The 24,773-nt window shown below is 38.2% G+C and overlaps 1 protein-coding gene across 1 annotated transcript; it reads left to right on the top strand.

Annotated features, from left to right (window-relative positions):
* Window positions 1–19: 19 nt before the first annotated feature.
* On the top strand, window positions 20–24,773 carry PECR (peroxisomal trans-2-enoyl-CoA reductase). Its single transcript, XM_017656487.3, has 8 exons — window positions 20–228; window positions 5,333–5,466; window positions 6,016–6,181; window positions 8,780–8,861; window positions 14,093–14,189; window positions 16,018–16,128; window positions 21,615–21,726; window positions 24,151–24,773. The coding sequence occupies exons 1-8, from the start codon at window positions 105–107 to the stop codon at window positions 24,234–24,236; spliced, it is 912 nt and encodes a 303-aa protein (XP_017511976.2). The 5' UTR covers window positions 20–104; the 3' UTR covers window positions 24,237–24,773.

The following is a 24,773-nucleotide window of genomic DNA, read 5'->3' on the forward strand; positions in this document are numbered from 1 at the left end:
GAGTCACGTGGGAGGGCGCTCTTAGCCCCGCCCGCCTCTAAGTCCCCGGGCACAGTGCGTGACCCAAGCTGTATTGCGCCCCCGCCACCCACACACCTGCGGCCATGAGCTCCTGGGCCAAGACCAAGAGCTTCCTGGCGGCCGGCTTGCTGCAGAACCAATTGGCCATAGTCACCGGCGGGGGCACGGGCATTGGAAAGGCCATCGCCTCCGAACTCCTGCACCTGGGTACGTAAGCAGGCCCCTGAGCCAGGGTGCCCGCATTTAGGCGTCCGTGGAGACACAGGCTTGCCTCACCTGGGGTGGGGAGCCAGGGGGCACTAGGCCGGGCTTGGAAAGTGTGGAGCTGCATGGCAAAGGAGGTGTAGATGTGGGCGAAATTAAAACCGGGAGGGAGAAGAGAGTGCTAAGAAATTGTGGAGAGGCGTTGGGTGATGAATGACCACCATTGATCCTTGAACCCCAGGGTTTTGAATAGTGTGGTCCAAGCAGCTTTTTTTTTCAATAAAAATGTTGGAAATTTCTTTAGAGATTTGTAACAATTTGAAAAAAATTCTTTTGTTTAGGTTACTTTATTGTGAGAATACAGTATATAATACACAAAATGTGTTAATCATTATGTTATGGATATGTTTGGATTGGCTGCTCATGTTATGTTTAAGGCTGCTGGTCAGTATTTGGCTATTTAGTAATTAAGTTTTGTGTGAGTGAATTGTTAAACCAGATGTTTGACTTCCGAGGGATCAGGTGCTACTGACCCCATTGTTGTTCTAGGGTCAGCTGTAAATACAACTAAAGGGAACACCTAAGAACCAAAGATACTGTGCCTGAGTTGGAAACATGCTAAGCAATTAATTGTGGGTATATATTTAAAATTAATCCACTCTGAAGAGTCAATCGATGTGTCAAACTTCACTGTTGTCTTAATTAAAAACCTGCCACGGCCACCCCAACCTTCAGCAACTACCACCCTGACCAGTCATCAGCATCAAGGCAAGCAAGACCTGCTACCAGCAAATGATTATAACTTGAAGAAAAACTAGCATATGTTTAGTATTCCTTAGAAATAAGGTATTTTGAAATAATAAATAAATAAAATTAATCCATTCTATATATTGCCTAATGAGTGAATAGGAAACATGGGAAGATTTCATTAACTGGAAAAGTTGTGATATATTGAGAGTCTCGCATCATATAATCTCACATCTCTTATGGTATTTACTTTAACCTAAGGGGAAGTTGTGGGAACCTCCAATCTGTAGCTGGTTGGTCAGAAGCACAGGTAACTGCCTGGGACTTGCGGCTGGCATCTGGAGTGGGGTGTGGAGGGCAGTGTTATAGGACTGGGGCCCTTAATCTGGGGAATCTGGTGCTGTCTCCTGACACATAACTTCAGAACTGAGTTGAGTTCTCAGACACCTCACTGGTGTTTGAAAATTGCTTGGTGTCGTATGGGGGAAGAGCCCCCCCAATATCCCCCACCCTCCACCCACCCGCCACACATTGGAATCATATCCAGGGACCCAAAAGAAGTTATACTGCTGTGTGAAGAAACAGTTATCAGTACAGGTGTGATTATCAATATACAGATGACCCTTGAACAATGCAGGTTTGGACTGTGCACGTCCAGTTATCCACAGATTCTTTTCGAGAAATACATTAGAAAAGATTTTGGAGATTTGCTACAATTTGAAAAAACACTTTCTTTTCTCTAGCTTGCTTTATTGTAAGAATACAGTGTCTAATACATACAACACACCAAATATGTGTTAATTGTTTATGTTGACACAAGGCTTTTGGTCAACAGTAGGCTATTAGTAGTTAAGTTTTGGGAGAGTCAAAAGTCGTATGTGGAATTTCAACTGCATGAGGGGTCAGCATCCCTAATTCCTGTGTTGTTCAAGGGTCAACTGTAGTTCAGTTTAAATCTACCGTATACCTGTGGGCTTCCTAGAGGTGGTGAAGCTTCTCCCTTGTTCTAGTTCGAGGCTTTCCTGGCAAGTATTTCTGCTTTTTATATTTGTACATGAAAAGAAGGAAGCATTCTCTTTAGGGCGAGCTAAAATGTAATATAAGGCAACAATAAACGGTAAGGTTTAGAATTGCTTAGTAAGGAAAATGGATATTCCAGCATGTCATAGTAGGGTATTTTTAAGGAAATACTTAAGGAAAACATTGATGGCAGTGTTGACATTCCTAAAGGAATATATATTATCCAAATAAGCTTTTATGGTTTGTGAAAAGTAGGAAGGACTCTGTGAAACCCTGAGGCATTACTATCAAGATGTATTTGCATTCTTCCCAAATGACAGGCAGAAGACATTGGTTATCCTTATCAAACTGAAGTACTAACAATGAACTTCATGTATCAATAATAGCAAAGATTTTTCCTTGAAGGGCTCTTTATAGAGCATTGATTAAATGTGGGGAGAGGTTTTGAGGGATCTATTTGAATCTTGAGGGGAGGTGCACTGTAGATTCTGCCAATATCAGTTGAAGATTTTGCCCCTAAAGATGTTAGCTGACCCAATAGGTCCGAATGATCAGTGTTCCCATTCTGAGCTGTAGTGCTGCAGAGATGGAGCAAAAGACGTTGAAGCATCATTCAATTCTCCTGGTTGGCTATTTTGATTCCTGCTGTCAAATTTTAGAATTATTTTCCCCTTTTGGGAGAGAAATATGTCATGACATATATTTTTAAGAAATCTTGGCCCAATAAGTGAATAGGGCAGGAGAGCTATGGAGAAAAGGTTGTGTGTGTGTCTGTCTGGGGCATAAACCAAAGGGAATAGATTCAGAGACAGGAACCTGTTTAGGTTTATTTCAAACTTGCACTATTTAAACTGTTCTAGAGCTCTGAAGCAGGGGCTGTTGAGCAGGAAAAGGTAGCCCTAGTGTCACAAGGACAGAGAGATTCATTCCACTTGAGTGGTTTCTCCAAGCTGATTAAGAGGGAGGATTGAGAAGAGCCCCTGCAGTTCCTTAGAGCCCTGTCTTTGGGAATTAGGGGGATGTTGGGAAGGTGGGCTAGAAAGCTGAAGGTGCCTGAAATGCTTAAATTTTTAGCAGTCTTTTTTCTAATACCTGGGCTCTTTATAATAATGGCAAAAACAAGGTTTTTGGTTTTGTTTAGGGGCCTTCAATTGCCAGAGCTGAAAGTTGATAATTTTAGTGGTCTTTCTTTTAGGTGACTCTTCTAGGGTGTGAGCAGGCTGGTTTGCCAGATTAACTGAATCCGGAGTGGACAGTTCCCCGTTCCATCCTGACCCTTTTAACTAACAGAGGAAGATTCCGGTTCAGCATATTATTAATAGAGTTAAATGCTACCCAGGTGGATTCAATATTTAGAGGAAGGCCAGACTCTTCTTTGAAAACAATGTGAAGTTGATTATAATAATTATGAACAAGTTTATTAGGCTTTTGTGCACAAGCCTGAACTATTCCAATCAACAGGCCACTGTAATTGCTTGGTGGAGATTTCTAGCAAGTGTTCTAACATTTCACCAAAAGCTGGGGGTCTGTTTCTCTAAATCACTTTCAGGATGTTCCCTTCAGGCTAGTTTCATCCCATGTTTGGTCTGGCCCTCACCTACAAGTGTGTGGATTAATTGATAAAAATCTGAGAAATCAGGTTGGTAAGTTTGAATAACCGTGGTAAATTCTTCAGCAAACCTGTCCCCCCAGGAACAGTCCTCAGTCACTTTAGCAAACTCTTTAACTATAGCTTATAGTTTGGCCTTAGTCCAAGAATCATAAGAAATTTATGGTTTATTGGGATCTTCAGAAGACTTAACTTTAGAGAGGCAGGTTTTATTAGGCTCAGGAAAGGAGGGGTTAGGGAGGGATTTGGAAGAAAAAGGAAATTTAGCAAAAGGATTGGAATAGGGGAGCAGAAGGTGTAGAGGAAGTCAGGGACAGGATAGAGGGACTAGAGGAAAATGGTGCCTGAGGCAGGACCTGGACACAGGGTGGCTGCCATGTGGAGACCAAGAAGATGGGGACGGGAAAGGAAGGCCTCAGAAGCCACTTTGGCTTCTTTCAGTTGTTTGCCTCAGTTAATATAGAAATAGTATTTTGCAAAGGGGCACACTTAGAATCCTGACAATGGAAGCCTCAAGGTATCAATTCAATAAGCATCCCGTTAATTTTTTTTTCTTTTGAATTATGGCTTTCTGGTTTAACTTTCAGAAAAACAAATTTGGGGGGATCAAAAGCTGCCCATATGGACGTTGGTATTCCAAATTACTTTTGGCCAAGTCGGTCCATTTTAGTTAGAAATGTGCATGAGAAAGGACCATGATTTTTTTGTTTTATTGTTTTTGTCTTGCTTACATTGTTTTTGAAAAGAAGTCTTCTGTCTTCCTTGTCTTTTTTGCTGTGTAATTAATGTGTCTTTTTTCTCTGGCTTCTTTGAATATTTCTCTATTTATCACTGGTTTAATTATATTATCAGTGCCATTTTTGGGGTCTGTTTTTACTGATTGACTTTTCTTCTCATTATGGGCTTTGTTTTCCTGCTCCTTTGGATGCCCAGTAGGTTTTGGGTGGATGCCGATTATTTTTATATTCTTATCATATTCTTGAGCTTTGTTCTGCCATGCAATTATGTTACGTGGAAAACAGTTTGATACTTTAAAAGAGGCTTGCTTTATGTTAAGTGTTGACCTGAACAGCCTTTAGCTGAGGGCTAATTTTGCTTCACGACTGAGGCCGTATACCCCAATGCCCTGTGTTTTTCCTGGTGGGAACAGCAACTATTCCAAGTGCTGTGTGAGTGCCAGGTTTCGTTTCATCTGCTCATTTTGAATGTTTTTCCCCCCCAGCCTCAGTTTTCTTACTCACATGCACTGACCAGTGTTCAGCTGAATATCTGGAGGAACTCTGGGCAGCTATTGGGAGCTCGTCTCTGGGTACCCCTCTTCTCTCTGTCCCCTGTGTCATAGCTGTTTTGGCCTTCCTGGACTCGCAACTTTCTCTCTTCTACGTGGGAGCCTCCTGGGCACTGCACGGGTTGTTCCTCCCTGTGCTGCAGCCTGGAAACTGTCCAGACAGCAAGCAGGAATAATCAGGGGGCTCACATTGTTCCCACCCTCTGAGGTCACTGTTCTGTGCTGCCTGAAAATCATTGTTGCATCTGTTTTGTCCAGTGCTTTAATTGTTTTGGTCTGGAGGGTAAATACAGTTCCTGTTACTCTCATCTTGAGTAGAAACAGAAGTCCTAATTCATCTTTTCAATGGGAACACATGAAATACTTTCTAAACATTATTACTTTTGGAATTTGGACAACCAGGGAAAGCTTACTTACTTGTTCTTTGGCTGTTTTCTTCTCAGGGTGTAATGTGGTCATTACATCTCGTAACTTTGATAGATTACAATCTGCTGCAGGTGAACTGAAGGCTGGCCTGCCTCCCACCAGCCAGGCTCAAGTCACTCCCATGAAGTGCAACATCCGTCAAGAGGAGGAGGTAATGCCAATATAGCTGTAACACTTTTTCACTCATTTGAATTTACAGTAGTAGTCCCTAAACCTAACTGTGCTTCAGGTTTTCCTGTTGGTAGCTGTCTTAGATGAGGTTTCGTCGAAGCAGAACCTGTGAAGGGGATTTTTCTGCTAATGATTTTTGAGTGAATGATCTCAGAAGGAGGAAAAGGAGAGAAGCAATATGGGGAAGTTAAGCAAGGGTGTGGTCTCAGTGAGATGACTTTGTGCCTTTTGACCCTTAAGTCCTCTCTCAATGGTTAGTTTTAACCTGATTCCATCACCAGACATTCTTCTGGAATGATAGGTTAGTACTAATACAATGAAGACTTGCTGTACTTGGAATAATCCAGGCCATTGGATAAATCTTGTCACCAATATTCAGATCTAGCCTTGCATGAGATCTGTGGCTATCGTGGCACTGAGTCACCACTCATCACACAACTGTGAGCTCTTTTACTCTTCTGGGGCTACACATTGGTGCACGTAGCAAGTTAGGCTTTTTAACCAGTTTACTCTTAATATTTTCCTTTAGGTGAATACCTTGATCAAATCTACCCTAGATATTTATGGTAAGATTGATTTCTTGGTAAACAATGGAGGAGGCCAGTTCTTTTCTCCTGCTGAACATATCAGTTCGAAGGGATGGCAAGCTGTGATTGAAACCAATCTGACAGGCACTTTCTACATGTGCAAAGCAGGTAAGTGTGGTCAGTAATCCAACATATTAAAGTACCTTTATTCAAAGTCATAGGAAAAATCCTATGCATTTAGGTAGTAATTTGACACTATTTATGAAATATGGATAGTCTTTGATATTATCAGTTTACTTCTAGGAATTTATCATGAGAAAATAAGGATTTATACAGAGATACAGCTACAAAGTTATTAAAAAAATTAAAGAAAACTCTCACAGTTTTTAACAAATGACCTGTTAGATCTGTTGTAAGGGCCTGTTGATAAATTCAGTGAACTCTTTAAGGAGAATCCATATTCTTTCTGACTAACAACTAACTTTAAGGAGAATCCATATTCTTTCTGACTAACAACTAATGTGTCACAGGCTTTGACTCCTGAAGTTGGGTAACCCAAAGATTTCCTAACAAGTGATTCAAATCATTTTTATGATGAAACACTGAATGGGTGTAATTCTAACCTGAAGGGTCTTTACCCCAATATAGGTTACACTTTATGTTATTAGTAGCTCTAAGTCAAAGGTCTTGCAGACGTTCCTAGGCTTCAACTTTATCTGTGTCGTAGTATAAAGCTTTATATTAGTTGTGTTACAGGATTGGCTGTTCCAGTGTAGAGAGCCCCCCAAAAAATAGGAGCTTAAGATAGCTTATTTCTCCTTCACATAAAAAAGTCCAGGCTGGTAATCTAGGGGTAGTACGGTAGTTCCACAATCATTAGGGACTGTGGTATTATGATTTGTTATAAACACATATTTTGGTCTTCCATTCATGCGTCCAGGCTCACAGCTCCCCAAACCCTTGGAATTTCCTAACCTGTAAGAGCAACGGGAGCATCTTTTGTTGTATTTGGTCTCTTGTCCTCAGTTCCTGAAATGGTTTCAGAGCCATAAAGGTGAAATGGGAGTCTTGTTATTCATCACAAGCCCCTTTTGACCATGGTTTTTTAATGAGCTGACTTTTGGAAGTCCTCTGAAGATGGGGACCTGGTTGCTAGGGAACCAAAGGTGATTAGAGGTTGAAACTTCCAGTCTCATCGCCTGATTTCTGGGGAGGGCAGGAAAGGGACTGAAGGTTGAATTCATCACCAGTGGCCAATGACTTATCAATAATGCCTATGTAATGAAGCTTTCATAAAAGCCCTAAAGGACAGGGTTCTGAGACTTCCAGATTCACCAACCAGAACACTTCTGCATGCTTCCATGCCAACCCCCAAATGCATGGGGACTGGATTGGGAGCTCCTTTATTTGGGACCTCACCCTATGTATCTCTTCATCTTTATATTCATATCCTTGAATATCGTTTGTAGTAAACTTATAAGACCCTTATTTTACACCATAAACAAAAGCTAACCAAAAATCCTAAATAGATCATGGACCGAAATGCAAAAAGTGAAATTATAAAACTTTTTGAAACAAACAATGGAGAAAATCTTAATGACTTTGGGTTACCTAAAAGTCCTAAGAAACACCACCAAAAATGCCATCCATAAAATAAAAAATTGGTAAACTGGACTTAGTCAAAATTAAATATGTTGGTGCTTCAGAAGACACTGTTAAGAAAATGAAAATATAAGCCACAGACTGGGAGAAATTTTTTCCAAATCACATATCTGATGAAGGACTTGTATCCAGAATATGCAAAGAACTCTTACAACTCAATAATAGGAAAACAACCCAATTAAAAAATGGGCAAAATATTTGAATAGATTTTTCATCAAAGAAGATACATGAATGGCTAATAAATATATCAGATGATACTGACCACTGTTAGTTAAGAGGGAAATACAAATAAAAACTTCAGTGAGGTACCACTTCACACCCATTAGAATGGCTGTAATAAAAAAGTTAGACAATAATAGTGTGGAAAAACTGGAACCATCATGCATTTCTGGTAGGAGCACAAACTGGTGGAGACACTTTGGAAAATAGTTGGGCAGTTTCTTAAAATAATTAAATGTAGAATGACATATGATCCAGCAATTCCACTCCAGGTATTTACCCAAGAGAAATATGTCCACACAAAGGCTTTTCATAATAGTGTTCATGATGACCACAAAGTGAAAACAATCCCAGTGTTCATAAGCTGGTGAATGGACATATAAAAGATGGCTCCTCCATGCAGTGGCTTATTACTCAGCAATGAAAAGTAACTATCGGCATATGTTACAACACGGATGAACCTCACAAAGATTCTAAGTGAAAGCAGCCAGGCACAAAAGGCTACATATTGTGTGATTCCATTTATAGAATGAAATGTTCTGAAAAGGCTGATCTGTAGAAACAGAAAGTAGGTGAGTGTTTGCCTGGGGATGGGTTGGGCTGCAGATGGGCAAAAAGGAACCTTTTGGAGTGACGGAAATGTTTTAGAACCTTTTGTGTTTAGGACATTTGTGTTGGAGTTTGGTGGTAGTTGACCACTCTAATTTATTAAAAATCATTGTACACATAAAGTGGGTGGATTTTGTGATACTGTACCTCAATCAGCCTTTTTATAAAAAGAGAAATGTGAGTTAAAATAGGAAAAATGTTAAATAAATAGCATGCTGGATCAGGGTAGGGTCAGGACACTATTTAACATGATTGTCATTTGTCTGAATCCTGCAGTTTACAACTCCTGGATGAAAGAGCATGGAGGATCTATTGTCAATATTCTTATGGTTATAAAAAATGGATTTCCAGGAGCTGTGTAAGCATTTTTATTTACTTTTTTCCTATGTCTTTGGGATTTGTCTTCTGAGTGGGGCAGGGGTTGGGTGAAGTTTAGGGTAGGAAAAATTCCTTAAATCAAGATCGTTAATCCTTTAATGAGTTGTGATCTCAATACTTAGAATTTCCCTTTATCTGAGCATTAAAAATGTACTTCTAAAACATTCCCATTCATGTTAGGGTTGCTAAATTTACCAAGAAAAATAAAATAAATAGGATGCCCAGATTAAATCATTTTTATTATCAGTATATTCTAAATATTGTATAGGGGCATACTTATGCTAAAATTTTTTTCTTTGTTTATCTGAAATTCAAACTCCATTGCGTATCCTGTATTTTATCTGCTAAGCCTCATCCAGATGTTATTAAACCTGTCATCACTGTTTGGAAACTTCTTTTTTGTTAAGGTGTGGAAATGAAAACTAATCTGTATTAATTTAGATTTGAATACCACGAATATATCTGTTCAATTTTAGACAGAATTGCTGAATTGTTATCCATGGAATTTGACATACTTGACTCTTGTCGATTTTAGAAATAAAACTGGGAGAAGCTTACGCTACAAAGAGAAAGTTTATTCCATGTCTAGGGATTGCGGATTGGGAACACAGATGCAGATAAGGAGTGAAAGTGCTCTGGAGAATAAAGGGGATTGGGGGATTTAAAGGCTGAAACCACAAAGGCTGTAAATTTATCTTGGCGAAGAGGGATTGGTTCTTTTTTTTTTTTGGCCAACCCAGAAGTTAGTTACTATTGGTGGTTGCCAGGGATTGGACCCACAGTATTGTAAAATCCCAGGCATTCTGTTAGGTTGAAGTAGTTTTGAGAGTCCAGCCTCTGGAACTAGATCATCAGCAGGGTTTTCAAGAGTCGAAAGCTCAGACTCTCCTGCCGTCCTGTCCCTCCTCTGCCTCAGGTGAAATTTTGTTTCCCTTGGCTCAGGTGACTCCATCTTGTCCTGGGTCTTTTATCTGCCAAGTTGTTCCTGGGTTGATAGCTCTCCACACTCTTATTTAGATTTTGATAAATTTTTATGTTGGAAACTGATTTTTTTTTTTTTTTAAAGAAAGGAAATCAGTGAACTAACTTGGTTTCCTGACTCAGTAGATTCTTTCATAATTGTCTAAAAGCCCATCCAATTAGAACTGGGAGATAATATGCCAGGAAGCCACTGGAAAGCCACAAGTTTAACAGTTAAAAAGTCTGGTTTAAGAAACATTAGTTTTTGTCCATTTCTTTAGCATCATTTATAAGTTCTGATTCTTTCCATTTTTTAAATTAAAATGTTTTATTTTCTAACATAGTATTTTTATTTTATAAAAACAATGCATATCAGTGTATATATATATATATATATATATATATATATATATATATATTCTTAATTCTTTTATAATTACTAAAGTCATCTGCAATCTTAGGGTGATATTTTGGCACTCCGAATATTCTGTTTGCCATTGTGATCTTAGCAACCGTTGTCTACCCTTAGCTGAATCACTTATTAGAGTGGGGTGTGAAAATATTAATTTTTCTTAGTTCATAATTGTGTCTATATTTATTAGCTAATGTACTTCATAAAAAGACTTTTCTACCACAACCATCCCTTCTTTCTGCATAGATTTATTATTATTATTAATTATTTTGCTATGCCACTATGGACCTACGGATTTCTCTTCAAATTCATTGTTTCAAATGCACACATTGTCTCAAGTTTAATAGAAACTTGTATTGTTTTACATTTTGCTATTGCAAATAATTCTTGGTGAATAATTCTGTACATATCTGTTTCATATTTGTGGAGCTATATCTTCAGGGTATATCCTGGAATTTGAATTGCTGGATAAAGGATAAATGCACAAAAATTGGGTATTTCTAAATTTCTCTCCATTTTATGCTCCCACCAGCAATGTATGAGATTGCCTGTTCTTCAAGCATCACCAAAAATATTATTGTCAACATTTGGACAATTGATGGACAGGAAACAGTATTCTCAGTGGAGCATCTTTTTCTTTGTATCTTTTTTGTGTGGATTTGGTCTTGGTATCTTTTTTGTGTGGATTTGAACTATATCATCGTCTTGGTACATTTTGGTAAGGGTGTTCTGATCCTTTTCGTCTTGATGTCATCTAAGACTAGTCTGTTTTCTATCACAATCTGTGTTGGTCTGTTCAGACTGACATGCTCATCTTTTGGATCATTGTCAATAATGATAAGGGCAAGAGATAGGCCACACAGCAACTCATACCTCCCACGGAGAGAGAGTGACCCAAATGCCCATCAATGGGTGAATGAATAAATAAATTGTGGTCTGTCTGTATAAGGGACTACTATTCAGAAATACAAAGGAATGAACTATTGATTCATGCAACAACATGAACGAACCTCAAATAATTATTCTGAGGGAAAGAAGCCAGACAAAAAAAAAGCATGTACTGTGATTTCACTTACATGTTTAAGTTGTAGAAGCATTTAAAACATTTATTAGTGCTAGATTCTTCGAGAGTTATATATCATTCCGCATCCTATTCATAAATTGCAGGAAAAAAAAATGAAGCTATAGCCCTCAAAGCAGTTTATCACTAATAGTTTGTTATTGCACAAAGGTTTTCAATCATATCTGGTACAAAAGTAAGGTGTTAGTATTTCAGAGAATTTATCAGTGAAAGAATGGATGTGGGACCTGTCATTTAAATGGTAAAATATCATCTCATGCAACTTGTAGTCCAGGTAAATACCAGTCCCTCTGGGCTTTCCTTCAAAAGAAGAGTGACTGGAACAGCACCTCACATGACATAGTCCCCATTCTGAAGCTGGGTTGTCCAGCATCTGTTCTGTCCTGATGGGGGTCACTTCCCCATCTTGGAAAAGGGGATTCTCTGCAACCCGCATGGTGCATCCAGGCTTCTCATCCACCTAAACTTCCCGGTAATGCCCGCCAAAATCGAATCCTTCAGAACCCAGGACTATTGGATAAGCCATACGTCTCTCTGGATTTGGATGAACTCTTTACTTTTTCTTTACAAATGTCATAGATTTTTTTTTTTTGTAACCCCAGAGATAAACAGATTAGGATGTGTTGTTTGGGGATCCAAAGTACCTGCTTTCAATTTCTGTACAACTGTATAATTCAGCTCTGCAGAGCTGAATGCTGCAGAGGAAGACCACATCCGTCTTTCCTTAACCGGAACAAAGAGAGAGCTGGGGGTTCCACGATTTCACACCTGCTGCAGATGCTCTTGGCATCCATCAGCAATTTCCCTTCTGACATCACATTCTTCTCTGCCACCTTCCTTAGTGGATCTTTGAGTAGGGACTGAAAGTAGGACTGAAAAAGGGACTACTGAATGTAGTCTGAAAATGCTGTTATGCTTGCACCGAGTTGCTATTGAATGTCCTTCTCATCATCAGCTACCCTTGAGAGACCTGTGTAGGGAGGGACCTCTATCCTTCTGAGTTATTAGCTGAGACCCCTGTAATAAAAGACAAATTAACAGAAGAAAAACAAACAGAAGTTTATTCACATATCTATCGCATGTTTACATGGGAGATATCCAGGGAAATATGAGTCACTTTCTAGGGTGAAATTCCATCTTAAAAAGGAAAGGTGAGGGGTGGTGATTTCCGAGAATGATGAATAGACGAGCCTTGGGAAACTTGTTAGAAGGTGCGACAGTTTGTGACAGAGTTCCTCTGGGTGTGGCGCTGACTTCTGGTCTCCTCTCCTGTGGTGAGTCCGTCTTCCCTGGTTGATGCAATTCCTGGGGAGGGGATTGATGAGAGTTGAGTTCCTTATGGAGGATCTCTCTTTAGGCAAATAAAAGGAGTTCAGAGAAAGCCTCTCCCTGCTTTTGCTGTTTTTTAAGTGCATAGGGTCAAAATAATATATCCATGAGGCATATTATGGGATGCTGTGTCCTGAACTCCTGTGGTCCTATTTTGGCCTGGCATATTCTGCTACCCTTCAATTGCCTCTTTCTCATGCTTCACAAACTGGTTGAGACGCTCAAATTCAGAGAGTAATTTCCGTGTCTGGTTTTCACCTCTCAGTTCTAGTGGTTTTCTCTCTTGGGTTAGTTCCTGAACATCTACCATTTGCTTCTTCAAGGGCTCGATGTAACTGCTGAGCCTTCCCTTTGATGAGAGGCAAGACCTCCTGTGATGGCCTTGGTGGCCAGGGGGCTGAGTGCAAGGGGACAAACGCCTCTAGGTTCTCCATACAACAGGGTCAGCACTTGGTTGTGCTTCCTGCATAAGCACAGCTGTTGCTGCCTTGGCCTCTTGCTCCTGGTGATGTGGGGGCATTTGGTGACTGCAGTCCAGTCGTCCTTCCCAGCTGAGCGTCGCTCCAGAAGGCCCCTCTTAGCACTGGTGGCCACACTGAGGTCAAGGGAACCTGTCCTGTAGGTCCCCCAGGACTGTTGGATGTGGCAGCTATAGAAGTCATGGCCACATGTGATGGTGATGGGGTTGCTCAGGTAATTCTGATGGATAGAATCCCACCACGGCTGCTGCAGCTGACAGTGGGCTGGAGGTAGGTTTTCTTCAGGACGTTTGACTCTGTAGGTGTTGTCCAGTGAGAATGTAGTACACCCCCACATCTCAGATACTTGGTTCCGAGGACCTTGCAAATCAGAAGTTTTAAACCATAATATATCTGTACCTTTTGTGTGAGACCTCACATGGATGTAGGCCTATATATTTTGAACCTCCTATCGGGAAGCATATTAAAATTTATGTAAATTTTGGTATGTCTAGAAAGTCTATTGATACTATTTCTAGCTTGATATATGAATTTCATATTCCTTATTAGCTAAAATTAATTTAGAAAATAACCACACTTATAACTCTTAAAATTACCAATTTGTTTTCCTGTATAATAGGAAGTTCTTAAAAATATTGCTTTCAAAGAAAAAAATTCCTCTTTTGCTCACGGTGATTTGGGGATCTTATGTGGGCCTACACAATGTGAGATTTGTTTGACTACCATATGGCTGGGGTTTGACCTTAATATTATTAATATATTATGATATATCAATGTGTTAATATAATGGACTCAGTTTTTTCCCATTATTCAGACAGAGGCTCAAAAGACATACTTATGATAATGTTTTTGTGCGGCTCTGAGAGGTCATCGGCACGCTTGTGAGTTTAGTTAATGAGAGAAATAATGAACAGAAGCTGAATGTACTGTTTGTATTTTGTCTTTTAAAGGCACAGTGGAGCTTCCAGAGCAGGTGTTTACAACCTTACCAAAACCTTAGCTTTGGAATGGGCCAGCCGAGGAGTAAGGATCAACTGTGTTGCCCCTGTAGGTAAACATTCCGTCAGAAAGCTGTTGACAAGTTGTGCTTTTCTGATTCCATGTGTGTGGTTGATAGAGGTATTTGTTAATATGTGTGTATACTAGAAAAGACTTGCTTTTAAAAATAGATGAATTAGAAAGTATTCTTTGCTTACAACTAGATTGTTAAGAAGGTTAAATTAAGCCAGTGATTCTTACTCCTGGCTATATATTTGGATAATAATATGTGAAATGTTTTAAAAAATAGTGATGCATGAGCTTGATTCCAAACTGTGGAATCCAGGCATCAGTATTTTTAAAAGCTGCCTAGAAAATTCAAATGCACGGTGAAGATTGAGAACCACTGCTTTAAAGAATGAATTTTGCCAGATTAATTTGTTATTTCATGGTATACCATGAATTCTTTATTTGGAAACAGAGATAAGGTCAGATTTCTGGGAACTCTCAAAGATCGACTAGAATTCAAGCAAAAATTTCTCTGAAACATAATGCAAATGATAGATGGAAAAAAAGCTCACAGTAGGTTCAACTTCATATCACACTATGTTCAATGTAATTTTTTGGAAGTAAGCTACAGCTTAAGGTTCCTGGGTATTACATATCAGCCATGTGTCCCAAGAGGGACATTATATGAACTACCTCCCTCATCCTGCAAAACTCAGTTCAAATCCAGTTCTCTGTGATGTTTTCTGGTTGTTGCTAACATGCTAATCATCCCTCTATCTGAAATTCTATAATATATGTGAATATTATCTGCAGATCTATCTATATAGTATCTATAGCTATTGTTATCCATGATACCCAGTGGGAACTAAGCATGAACTGACTTATTGAAGTCAGTAGAGAAATCTTAGGTCTAACAAATTGCAGGCTCCTAGCCAGAAACTTCATATGCCTTCAGTCCTTCACAGCTGACATAAGGGTAGGTTAAATACAGTTCTATTCTTAATGTTGATACCTTGGAATACTGGACTCTAAAAGTGTATTTCTTGAAAACCACTGGTGGTAAGTTAGTATTATAAGTACAATACTAAAGCCATGTTTGTCCTGAGATGTATTAAGTTTAATGTCTAAACCTTAATACTCCTGGAAGATTTCATCCTCTAAATAAAAGGTTACAAATTGTTTAACTGGAAAACAGCATGTCACCCCTAATTAATACTGCTGAATCGCCTCACCTTAACTTCACTCCTTCATGCCCTCCCCTCCTCCCCATAATCTCTGGTGTAGTTTGAGCCACTAACACATAACTTTATCCTGTTTTATACAGTGTTTGAGTACTTGTCTTGGCTTTATAAAACCCTTGAAAGCCAATGAAAACTAAATAAAATAATTCTTAAGCAATTAAAATTTTCATTTATTTATAATGGACTCAAATGCTGTGGTTTTTACTCTAGGTGAAAAGCCATGAAAAGATTGCCTTTTCTAAGGCTCACAGCTCATAACCACAGCTCAGTGTTCTGTTGTAAGACAGAGAAGCCTAGTGGAACATAAAATAGACTCTCCTGTCCCACTGTTCTCAGTTAGGTGCCTCTCTGATCTACTCAAATAATTATGCTTGAAGAGACCAAATCTTTTACAAAAAAATCTAGGGCTTGGTTGGTTATTAAGGGAGAGGAGGTCACAGAATGAGCATTCAGATAATCTTTTTGTTATAGTGCTTAACTACTTCTTTTACAATATGGAGAAAAATTAGTATTAGAAATGTTAATGTTTCTGTGAAATTTAAACCACTTACTTTTTGGTGTTGGTCGATAGACTGTCTTGATATCTTTACAAGTAAAAATTTAATTTTATGTACTGTATTTTGTTCCTGTTTTATTTTTAAACATAGGGATCCATTTATTCCAAGACTGCTTTTGACAACTATAGTTACTTGCCAAAAACTGCTTTGGAAGGGTACTTTCAGAATATCCCAGCTAAAAGACTGGGCATTCCTGAGGAGGTAATGTATACTTCTAAGGTTAATTCAAATGACTTTGTTTTACACTTTGGAAATTTGTAACATTTGGTGTCCTTTTTACATAGTCTGGTTGGCTGAAGAGATGATTTGTTCCACTACCACCAAACCATTTCCCCTGTGCTTTAAGGCTCTTGGGAATATCCTGGTTGTGCTTTGCATATCCTGGTTATGCTTTGCATATGCATAATAATATTTATTCAGGAGTAAATTTGGTATGAATTAAGAACAGCATGCTCTTATTGTTTCATTGCAGTTTTCAGCTACATTAGTTTGTCACTTGGCATTTGTTGGTACCGGACCCTAAGCAAGTCAGGTGATTATGACTATATGAAGTTTCATATGCAATTTCTGTAAGGCAGCCAGACTGAAGTGTGTAAAAATCAATGGCTTTATTAAATGCCAATATTACAAGTCTTAAAATGTAATGGGAAATAAAAAGGATATCTTTCCAGAATAATAATAAAAACTGAAATACCCAGAGTAAACTTAGCTCTAAATGGAAAAAGAATTTATTACTGAAGAACAGAAAAAAAAATCAGAATAGAGACAGTTCATATTCCCCAATGAAGAGAATCAATTTTATTAAAACTAAGTTTCCCTAAATTAGTGTATAAATTTAATATGTTTTTGGAATTAACACACTGATTCTAAAGTTTGTCTAGAAAAATAGTGGTGCAAAATCAGCAAAAAATGTTTTGACTAATGGTGCGGATTTGACTTTCCTGATACCAAAAATACTATAAAGCTATAGTTATTTTCAGCATCTGATGCTGGTCCTGGAACAGATAAAAATTTGTGGAACAAAATAGACTCATGCATGAAGTATCACATACATACAGGGAGTTTATAGGATAAAAGTAGTCTATCAAGTCTGTGAGGATAGGATAGCCCATTCAGCAGAGGTCTTGCAGCAACTGGCTGTTCATTTAGAAAGAAAGTAACCCCCCTATGCTGTATCACATACAAATGATTTCACATATGTTAGGTGCTAAATATAAAAGCAAAGCCATAAAACTACTAGAAGGAAAGGTGTTAAATTCCTAGAACTACCTTTCATTATCAGTTTGATGTGTATCTTTCCAGAAATTTACTATATATACACAAAAATATCTGTATTTATTGATGTTTTTACCAAAATGGGATTCTACTATATGTTCTTTTCTGCAACTTGCTATGGATATACCATGGTATATTTAATTAGACCTCATTGTTACATATTTTGATTCTGTTTATATTTTGGATATATTAGTAATTCTGCAGTGAATATCCTTGAACACAGTCACATACTCTTGTGTGAGGGGGTAACTTTCTAGAGATAAAATTCCTGAACTAAAATTGATTTGCATATTAAATTTTAGAAGATACTGTTAAATCCAACATTTGGTGTTTGGATTTTTCTTCTGAAAACCAAGAAAGGTTTTAAAGGATTTTCAATCAAGGGAATGACATGATGATATTTTTATTTTGGACAGAACACACGTGTTGTTTATTGTGAACTATATTATCTATCTTTACTATATAGAAATTGCAATTGAGAAATTTATGAAATATTTGCCAAGTCTTTAAAAATAGAGTAATAAAGGCATTACATACTCACATGAATAATATTCTTAATGAAGAGAACCTCATTTTAAAAAACAATTTTTGTACATTTTTTTACACTTTTACAAATCTGTTTGATGTATCACTTAATGGAATACAATCGGCCTCTCACATCTTCCTTCAGTTTGTTGGGATATGTTGCTTTGGTTACAAGCATATGAAGAAATTCCACCTTCATGTAGATGTAGCTTTGGCAAATGGAGGAATATTTTAATGGCCTTTTCAGGTAATTGTGGGTATTCTTTAGTATTTGACACGTGGCACTTAGGTAAAGATTATTCACAATGGGGAATCTCCAGCTGTGTCAGTGAACGTTTGTACTCTGCTATATTAAAATCCATTGGTCTTTCTTGCACTTTGGATCTTTCACCCATAGATGATTTTGTAATATCAGGCATTGCATTTTGAGAAAATATTGGTTCACTGAGTTATAGAGGTCTAAATATTGACACACATTCCATTATAAAGTATCAAAGGTCATATTTGTTAATATCACCACTGGTCTCTTCAGAAAAATCTTTAAATATTGGGAAGCTGTTAAGTTCATGGTGACAGTCCAAGTTTTCCAACCTCCTTATTTTCACCTGAAAGCTCAGCTCTTAATCATTGGCAAAAAAATACTGTCAGTTGTTTCCTTTAAGATGGCAGTGTCACTTTGTTCATTTTTGAAAAAGTGTCTTTCAGATACTGAAATGTGAATACCCATACTTTGTTAGTCATTATTTCAAGGAAAAAATGGTGTTTCATGAAACACCTGTGTTTTTCCTTATGTGGTAGAAGAGCTTACTTGTAATTTCCATTTCCTAACACAGGACAGTCAAAGGATGTGTACTCAATGGCTGAGATTAATACAATTAATAATTTTTTACTGTTTCATCAAGGACATTTTAAAGTGAAACTGCCCCATGTACTTGCCGAGGAAGAATATGACTACCACTATAATTACCACTCGTTCAGTTTTGTGTTCCTGCCCTGATTCATACCGAGGCTCTAGTTTTTCCCACCATTGCTCTGGTGTGCTAGTGCCATTAGTACAATGCCAATAAGTGAAGAAGACAAATAAAGACATAGTGTTCTTATGAAAGTAATTTTGTCCTCGCAAATCGCCTGGCAGGGTCTTAGGCACGCTCCGAGTTTTGCTACCTTGCTTTGACTAGTGTAGGTAATACCTTCAAAAAGTTTGGTCATGAAAGGAAGGAGAGATGATGGTATCTGCCATAAAGTGCAAAATGAGGAGAGATACAGAATGTCTCTGCCTGATTGTCCTAGCATCCTTAGGTCACGTTTCCAAGAAACTCTTCTTATTGTCCCAGCTAATCGTCAATGTCCCTTTCAGGACGGAATGTTCATGCCCTGCCATTGGCTCAATTGTTTATCAATGAGTTGCTGTCTTTTAAGTGACAGTACCTAGAGTAGTCAGGAGGGTTAGAATGTAGGTATAGTTTTAAAAGGAACTCCCTAGAGCTCCCATGGTGGCCCCCAGCATCTCTTAGACAGGGAATGTAACAGTCGGCTGGCCCTTCAATTGGCTTGTGAGATGCTGTACACCCATTTTACAAATTAAGAAACTAAGGGCCATGAAGTTCATTAATTTGCCTAAGGGCATATGTGGGTCAAACCCCAGCCTATTTATTTAAAGTCCTGTGATCTTTAATAAACAAAGCTGAAAGTAAACACATTACTGAGCCAAAAAAAAGTATTATCCACCTAAGTGGGTGCAAGTTGTTAGTCTCTAACAGCATTTATTGATTATTAAAACTCTTGTGAATGACTCAGTACTTCAAGTCCATCAGTCAAATGGACCCCATTAAAATGACAGTGAAGAAGAATCTATCTGAAGGTATTACAGTAATTCCTAGTTAATTTGGTAATTATGCAAACTTTATTAGTTTTGTTTAGCTCCATGTCAAGTTCCTAAAGTAAACCAGGAATCATGAATATTTACATGTCTTTTACCTGGCAGAGAGTTTCAAATGAATTAAGTATTATTTAATGGGGCCTAATCTGTGGGTAAAACACTATTAAGAGCTCAGCAATACAGCCACCCCTCATTTTGGGATAAGAGATGCATAAAGATTCCTTCATTCTATAAACGTCAATTAAGTGCTTATTTTATGCTAAACATGGTCAAAGGATGGATCTGTCAGCCAATATTTTAAACAAAATTCAGCACAAAGCCACATTGATTGCTGATCAGATATAGTCTCTCTGAACAGAACAGAATCATCTTTTTCTTTTTCTGGGGGGCATGTGGCTTCAGGGATTTGTAGGTTAAGGAGGTCATGGTTATGTGGTTGAGAGGGTTGTTGTTTGGCTGACATTTAGGAAGCAGCTTATTGGAGGGAGTCTTCCTGATTGGCTGACTTCCAGAATGGGCTAGCACTGATTGGTTGACTAACAGAACATATTCACAGGGTTAGTTGTCATTGATTGATTCAACAGGATAAAACTAGCTCTGATGGTCACTTGTTACTATGGCTCAGAACTATCTGCCCTTTCCCAGGAATAAGGGAACTTTAAAATTATTCTCTATCAGCACTGTCTAATAGAAATATCTTTGACACATATGTCATTTTAAGCTCCCTAGGAGCAACCTTAAGAAAAGTAAGAAGAGGTGAAATTAGTTTTGATAACATATTTTATTAAACCCAATTTATGGAAGACATTATCATTTTGCATTCTTCAATATATTTTGCATTCTTCTTTCCATACACTAAGTCTTCAAAATCTAGTGTATATTTCACACTTAGAGCACATCTCAATTCAGACTAGCCATTTGGAGTGTTTTGGGTAGTATTGTATGGCTAATAGCCTCTGTTTTAGATAGTACAGTTCTAGACTAGCTGCTGGGGGCACAAAGATCTGAGAAGGCTGTGCCTTCCCTCCAGGGTCTCCAAAAGGCATAGCCATGTAAGGAAGTACAGCTACAGTGCTGTATCAGGGCCAGGACTGGGATGAGGCAAGCAAGGCACGGACACACCATTTAAGGATATGCCTGCTCAGTGTTGTGCCCATGTGCTGTCTCCCCAAGTGAGCTCCTCTTTAGCTGCTGCACTCAAGTGCCTCACTAGCCTCCCCTAGCCTCACCCCTGCTTGGGAACCTGCAGATTCCAGGGCCCCGTCCCAGAGCTTACGATTCAGAAGATCTCAAGTTGAGGCTAGAAATCTGGAGTTTTTAGTAAGCATTCCTCGGGATTTAATGCAGGCATTAGGATCACCCTTTGAGAAGCATCTCCTTAAGATCTGCCTGTGCCAACAGCCTCATATGAGAGTTCCTTTATGTCTGATGAAATAATTTCTCTCTTTCTCTTTGGTTTTGGGAGTAGATGTTGCTGAATTCATCAATTACCTATCTGAAGTTTTAGGGGATGCAGTAGGATTCTGAAGTCCCTCTCATAGAAAGCTCCTGTAGTCTGAGTTACTGGGCTTTAGCTTGCAGGACCTTGGACCGAGCAAACTCAAATGCCAGTATATTGTTATACAGACACATTGATCATTTCAGGGGCAAAAATATAAAAGGCACATGGTGGTGTTGCAAAGTGGGGTGGTGAAGGGCATTGAAAGATGTGGCAGGAACTGAATTGTTTGAAACAGGAAAAAGCAAAGAGTAAGCACTATGTTCACTTTTGGTTCCTTCACACTGCAAAGCTTATTTGATGTTGTCTAAAGCTCTACCACATCTTGCTACCCTAGCTACTTACCTGATTTTAATGATGCTCAAATAGAAAAAGGAAATTGTAGTCTACACAGACTGTAAAATTCATGTTACAGTCACGCATTTGAGATGTATTTACTTGGAAATAGGCAGCAGACAGAAATGAGAAGCATCTGCTTTTCTGTAAGCATGTGTGTGCTTCTGTTTCCAGGTTTCCCCCTTGGTATGCTTCCTGCTATCGCCTGCTGCTTCCTTCATCACCGGCCAATTGGTGGAGGTGGATGGGGGCCAGTGTCTGTATACTCACATGTCTGAGATACCAGGTGAGCCATCCAGAAGTGAGGGGTCACTAAGTCTATGCTTTTTCACGTTCAAGTTCCCAAAACTTATGTACTCACTTCAGAGATAAATATTTTTTCTTATAGAACACTGAAATGTACAAAATGTTTATATTCATGATAGGATTTTTAAAGGAAATGTTCCTGGTCACAGAAAATATCTAAATATCTTTATATTAGCACATAGCTTTATATATTAAGAAAGCTGTTTATATGTGCATAGGTTGGTGGAATTTTAACACTAAAGTATTCTCAGTGTGGGTATATATGTATAAGGAAGAGATAGAAAGAGGCAAGAGGTTGCCATATTTTTAAGATTTATTTCCTCTGTGTACCTGCAATAAGTGGTTTGTATATCTGAGCAGAAGAATCAAACCTGTTAGGTGGGGAGGGATAGTATGTTCCTATTTTACACTGTCTTTGGGATATATATGGAGTAAAACCATATGTATTTGTTGTATTCAATCATGTTTGATGGACAAAAGCAATAACTTTGTAAGACTCAATCAAATATAAATATTACATGCAAATACATGCACACACGTGCACGTGTGTGTGTGTGTGTTTATCTAATGGCTAGACCTTAGAACTTTGGGATTGAAAGGGTTCTAAAAAACCAGGTAGTCTAATATCCTAATTTTACAAGTGACAAAACAAATCATAGGAGTTAAAAGTCACATACATGCTAAAAATTCCAAATCTCTCCCAAAATGTAGAAAAGGATAGAAAATTCAAATATATTTGAACTTTTTCTAATGATAGGTGATTAAGTGGCTACTAGCATATTAAAATGTGGTTGATATAACACGTGTATTTGAAATTCATATCAGAGATCCAGATTCAACTTATATGTGCTAACAGTCTAATCAAAGCTTAAGACCTTTGTATTAATAAATGAAACTTTAGTATTTTTTTATTGTTTTCCCTTCTCATATACATTTCTTTACGGTAATATCAATGTGGTGATGTGCATAAGAATCTGTGGTTTTAAGGGTCTCAGTTGGAAAGAAAAATGCCTACATGGTTACACAATATTATGTTTTGATAGCATTTAAAGTGGTGAGGGTGGAGAGAACATTTCTACTTCCCTCACCAGTAGAGTTGAGTCAGTATTAGTTAAGGTGAGTTACACTGCTTTTCCTTTATAAAGGGAAATAAATTCCCAAGTGACTGCTTCTTCTTCAGCCCTCAGTAAAATGATTTTCTTTTCTAATTCTAGCAGTGTTTTTATTAGTATGAAAATATTTTTTAAGTTTCTAAGGAAAACACCCACCTTTCAGCCTAGTGTTTCCTTTAAGATTGCCTGGAGTCAGATCACCTGGAATGGAAACCCAGCCATCCCCTTATTAGCTGTATGACCTTGGGAAAATTAATGTCTGTAAGCCTCCATTTTCTTTTCTTTAAAATGGAGTCACTTACGGTATTTAGTTAGTAAACTGTTGGGATGATTAAATTAGACATGCACATTCAAAACCCTGTGTCAGACAGGATGCTTTTTAGCTGCAACCAGAGCTGGCCTAAGCAGTAAAGGAATTTGTTGGCAAAAGCAGGCGAGACTTGACTCATCAGCTCAGGGATCTCTTCAAGGACAATTTTTTCCCCCTTTGTTTTTTGCTTTTGATATTGGCTTTGTCTTAAGAGTGAGTCTCCTCTTGAAGGATGGCTGCCTGCCTCCCCTAAAGCTCCATGCTTCTTTGTTCATATCAGCCAGGCAGAGAGAGAGGGGAGGGGAGTGAGAACCTTTGCTTTAGCCTTTCTAACAAAATTCTGAGATCCACTGTGCTTTGGAGCACCTTATGCAAATGTCTGTCCTCAGCCAATGACCCTGGCCTGGGAATGGAGTGCACTGACTGGTTTAGGTAGGTCAGTGATCGAAGTGGGGTCACTTCTCCAGAATCTCAGGATTCCTATGTGGAAACTGAGGCTATTGGAAAGAGAAGGTGAGGGACTGGATGCTTGGGAGGCAGCTAGATGTGCCTGGTAGAAAGGAAACTTGTTTTAATTACTATTATTAAGGAAGTAATGTTTATTGAATGTCTGTAGTATGCCAAGTGCTGTACATAGGGTGTCATATTTAATTCACACAACTTTAAAAAAGATTTGTCCCCTTAAATGGATGAAAAATACATCTTTAATAGACATATACATTTATTTTTATAGGTATAAATAAATGACAATTTGTAAATAAGTGTAATATTTAATATTTCACCAAATTTGGAAAAGCTGGGAAGTGGTAGAGTTGGATTCAAATCCAAGATTTTCTCACAGTTGCCTTTTGTCTTAATGATCACTTTTTTCTTGCTGAGAAAAGGGATGAACCAGGGAAAATAACAAGAGGGTTTAGTGGAAACTAAGAAGACTAATGAGGTTAATAGTTTGGCGAATGACATGAGGTTTTCCCCCTAACAGATCATGACAACTGGCCAGAGGGACCAGGAGACCTTTCTGTTGTCAAAAGGATGAAGGAGTCGTTTAAGCATAATGCAAACCTTTAAGCTAAGGAAACAAGGAGGTGTCCTTTGTCCTCAAATGCCTTAACATCTCGAGAATGCACTTTTGTGGAGCTTATAATTTGTATGGAAAATCACTTTCTGCCTTTAATTGTAATTAGTTAGGTCTATGAAAAACTATTCCTGAAAGAAATGCATTTTTAAATCCTAAGCAATGCCTTTTAACCTGTGATTTAAACAAAATTTTAGGAATGGAAATTAACATACTTGATAATTATACTTTCTTATTTCTGAGAAGGTATTTGAAAAGTGAAATAATTTCAAATTAATAGAACTATCACAGTCTATCAGCAGGTTTTAATATTTAATGTAAAGGTAAGCAATAAACTGAATTGTGGCATCATTATGATTCTTACAACCAGAGTTACACAGTGACTTATTTTTCATGGCGAATACTTTTAGATCAATAAATTATGATAATTATTACTGTGATTTGTTTTGTTCATGAAGTCAAATTTGTATAAGTGTTCATAATTCAAAAGAAAGTAAAGTTGTGTGTAGTGTTTTTTTTGCACTTCTTGA

This window comes from Manis javanica, chromosome 12 (genome assembly GCF_040802235.1).
Source record: "Manis javanica isolate MJ-LG chromosome 12, MJ_LKY, whole genome shotgun sequence".
Classification (NCBI taxonomy): Eukaryota; Metazoa; Chordata; class Mammalia; order Pholidota; family Manidae; genus Manis; species Manis javanica.

What these genes read in the sequence shown, in the direction of transcription:
- PECR (XM_017656487.3), top strand. Translation starts at nt 105, where the DNA reads ATGAGCTCCTGGGCCAAGACCAAGAGCTTCCTGGCGGCCGGCTTGCTG. An exon ending in ACATCCGTCAAGAGGAGGAG is followed by an intron (nt 5,467 to 6,015) that starts GTAATGCCAATA and finishes ATTTTCCTTTAG; the next exon opens with GTGAATACCTTGATCAAATC. An exon ending in AATGGATTTCCAGGAGCTGT is followed by an intron (nt 8,862 to 14,092) that starts GTAAGCATTTTT and finishes TGTCTTTTAAAG; the next exon opens with GCACAGTGGAGCTTCCAGAG.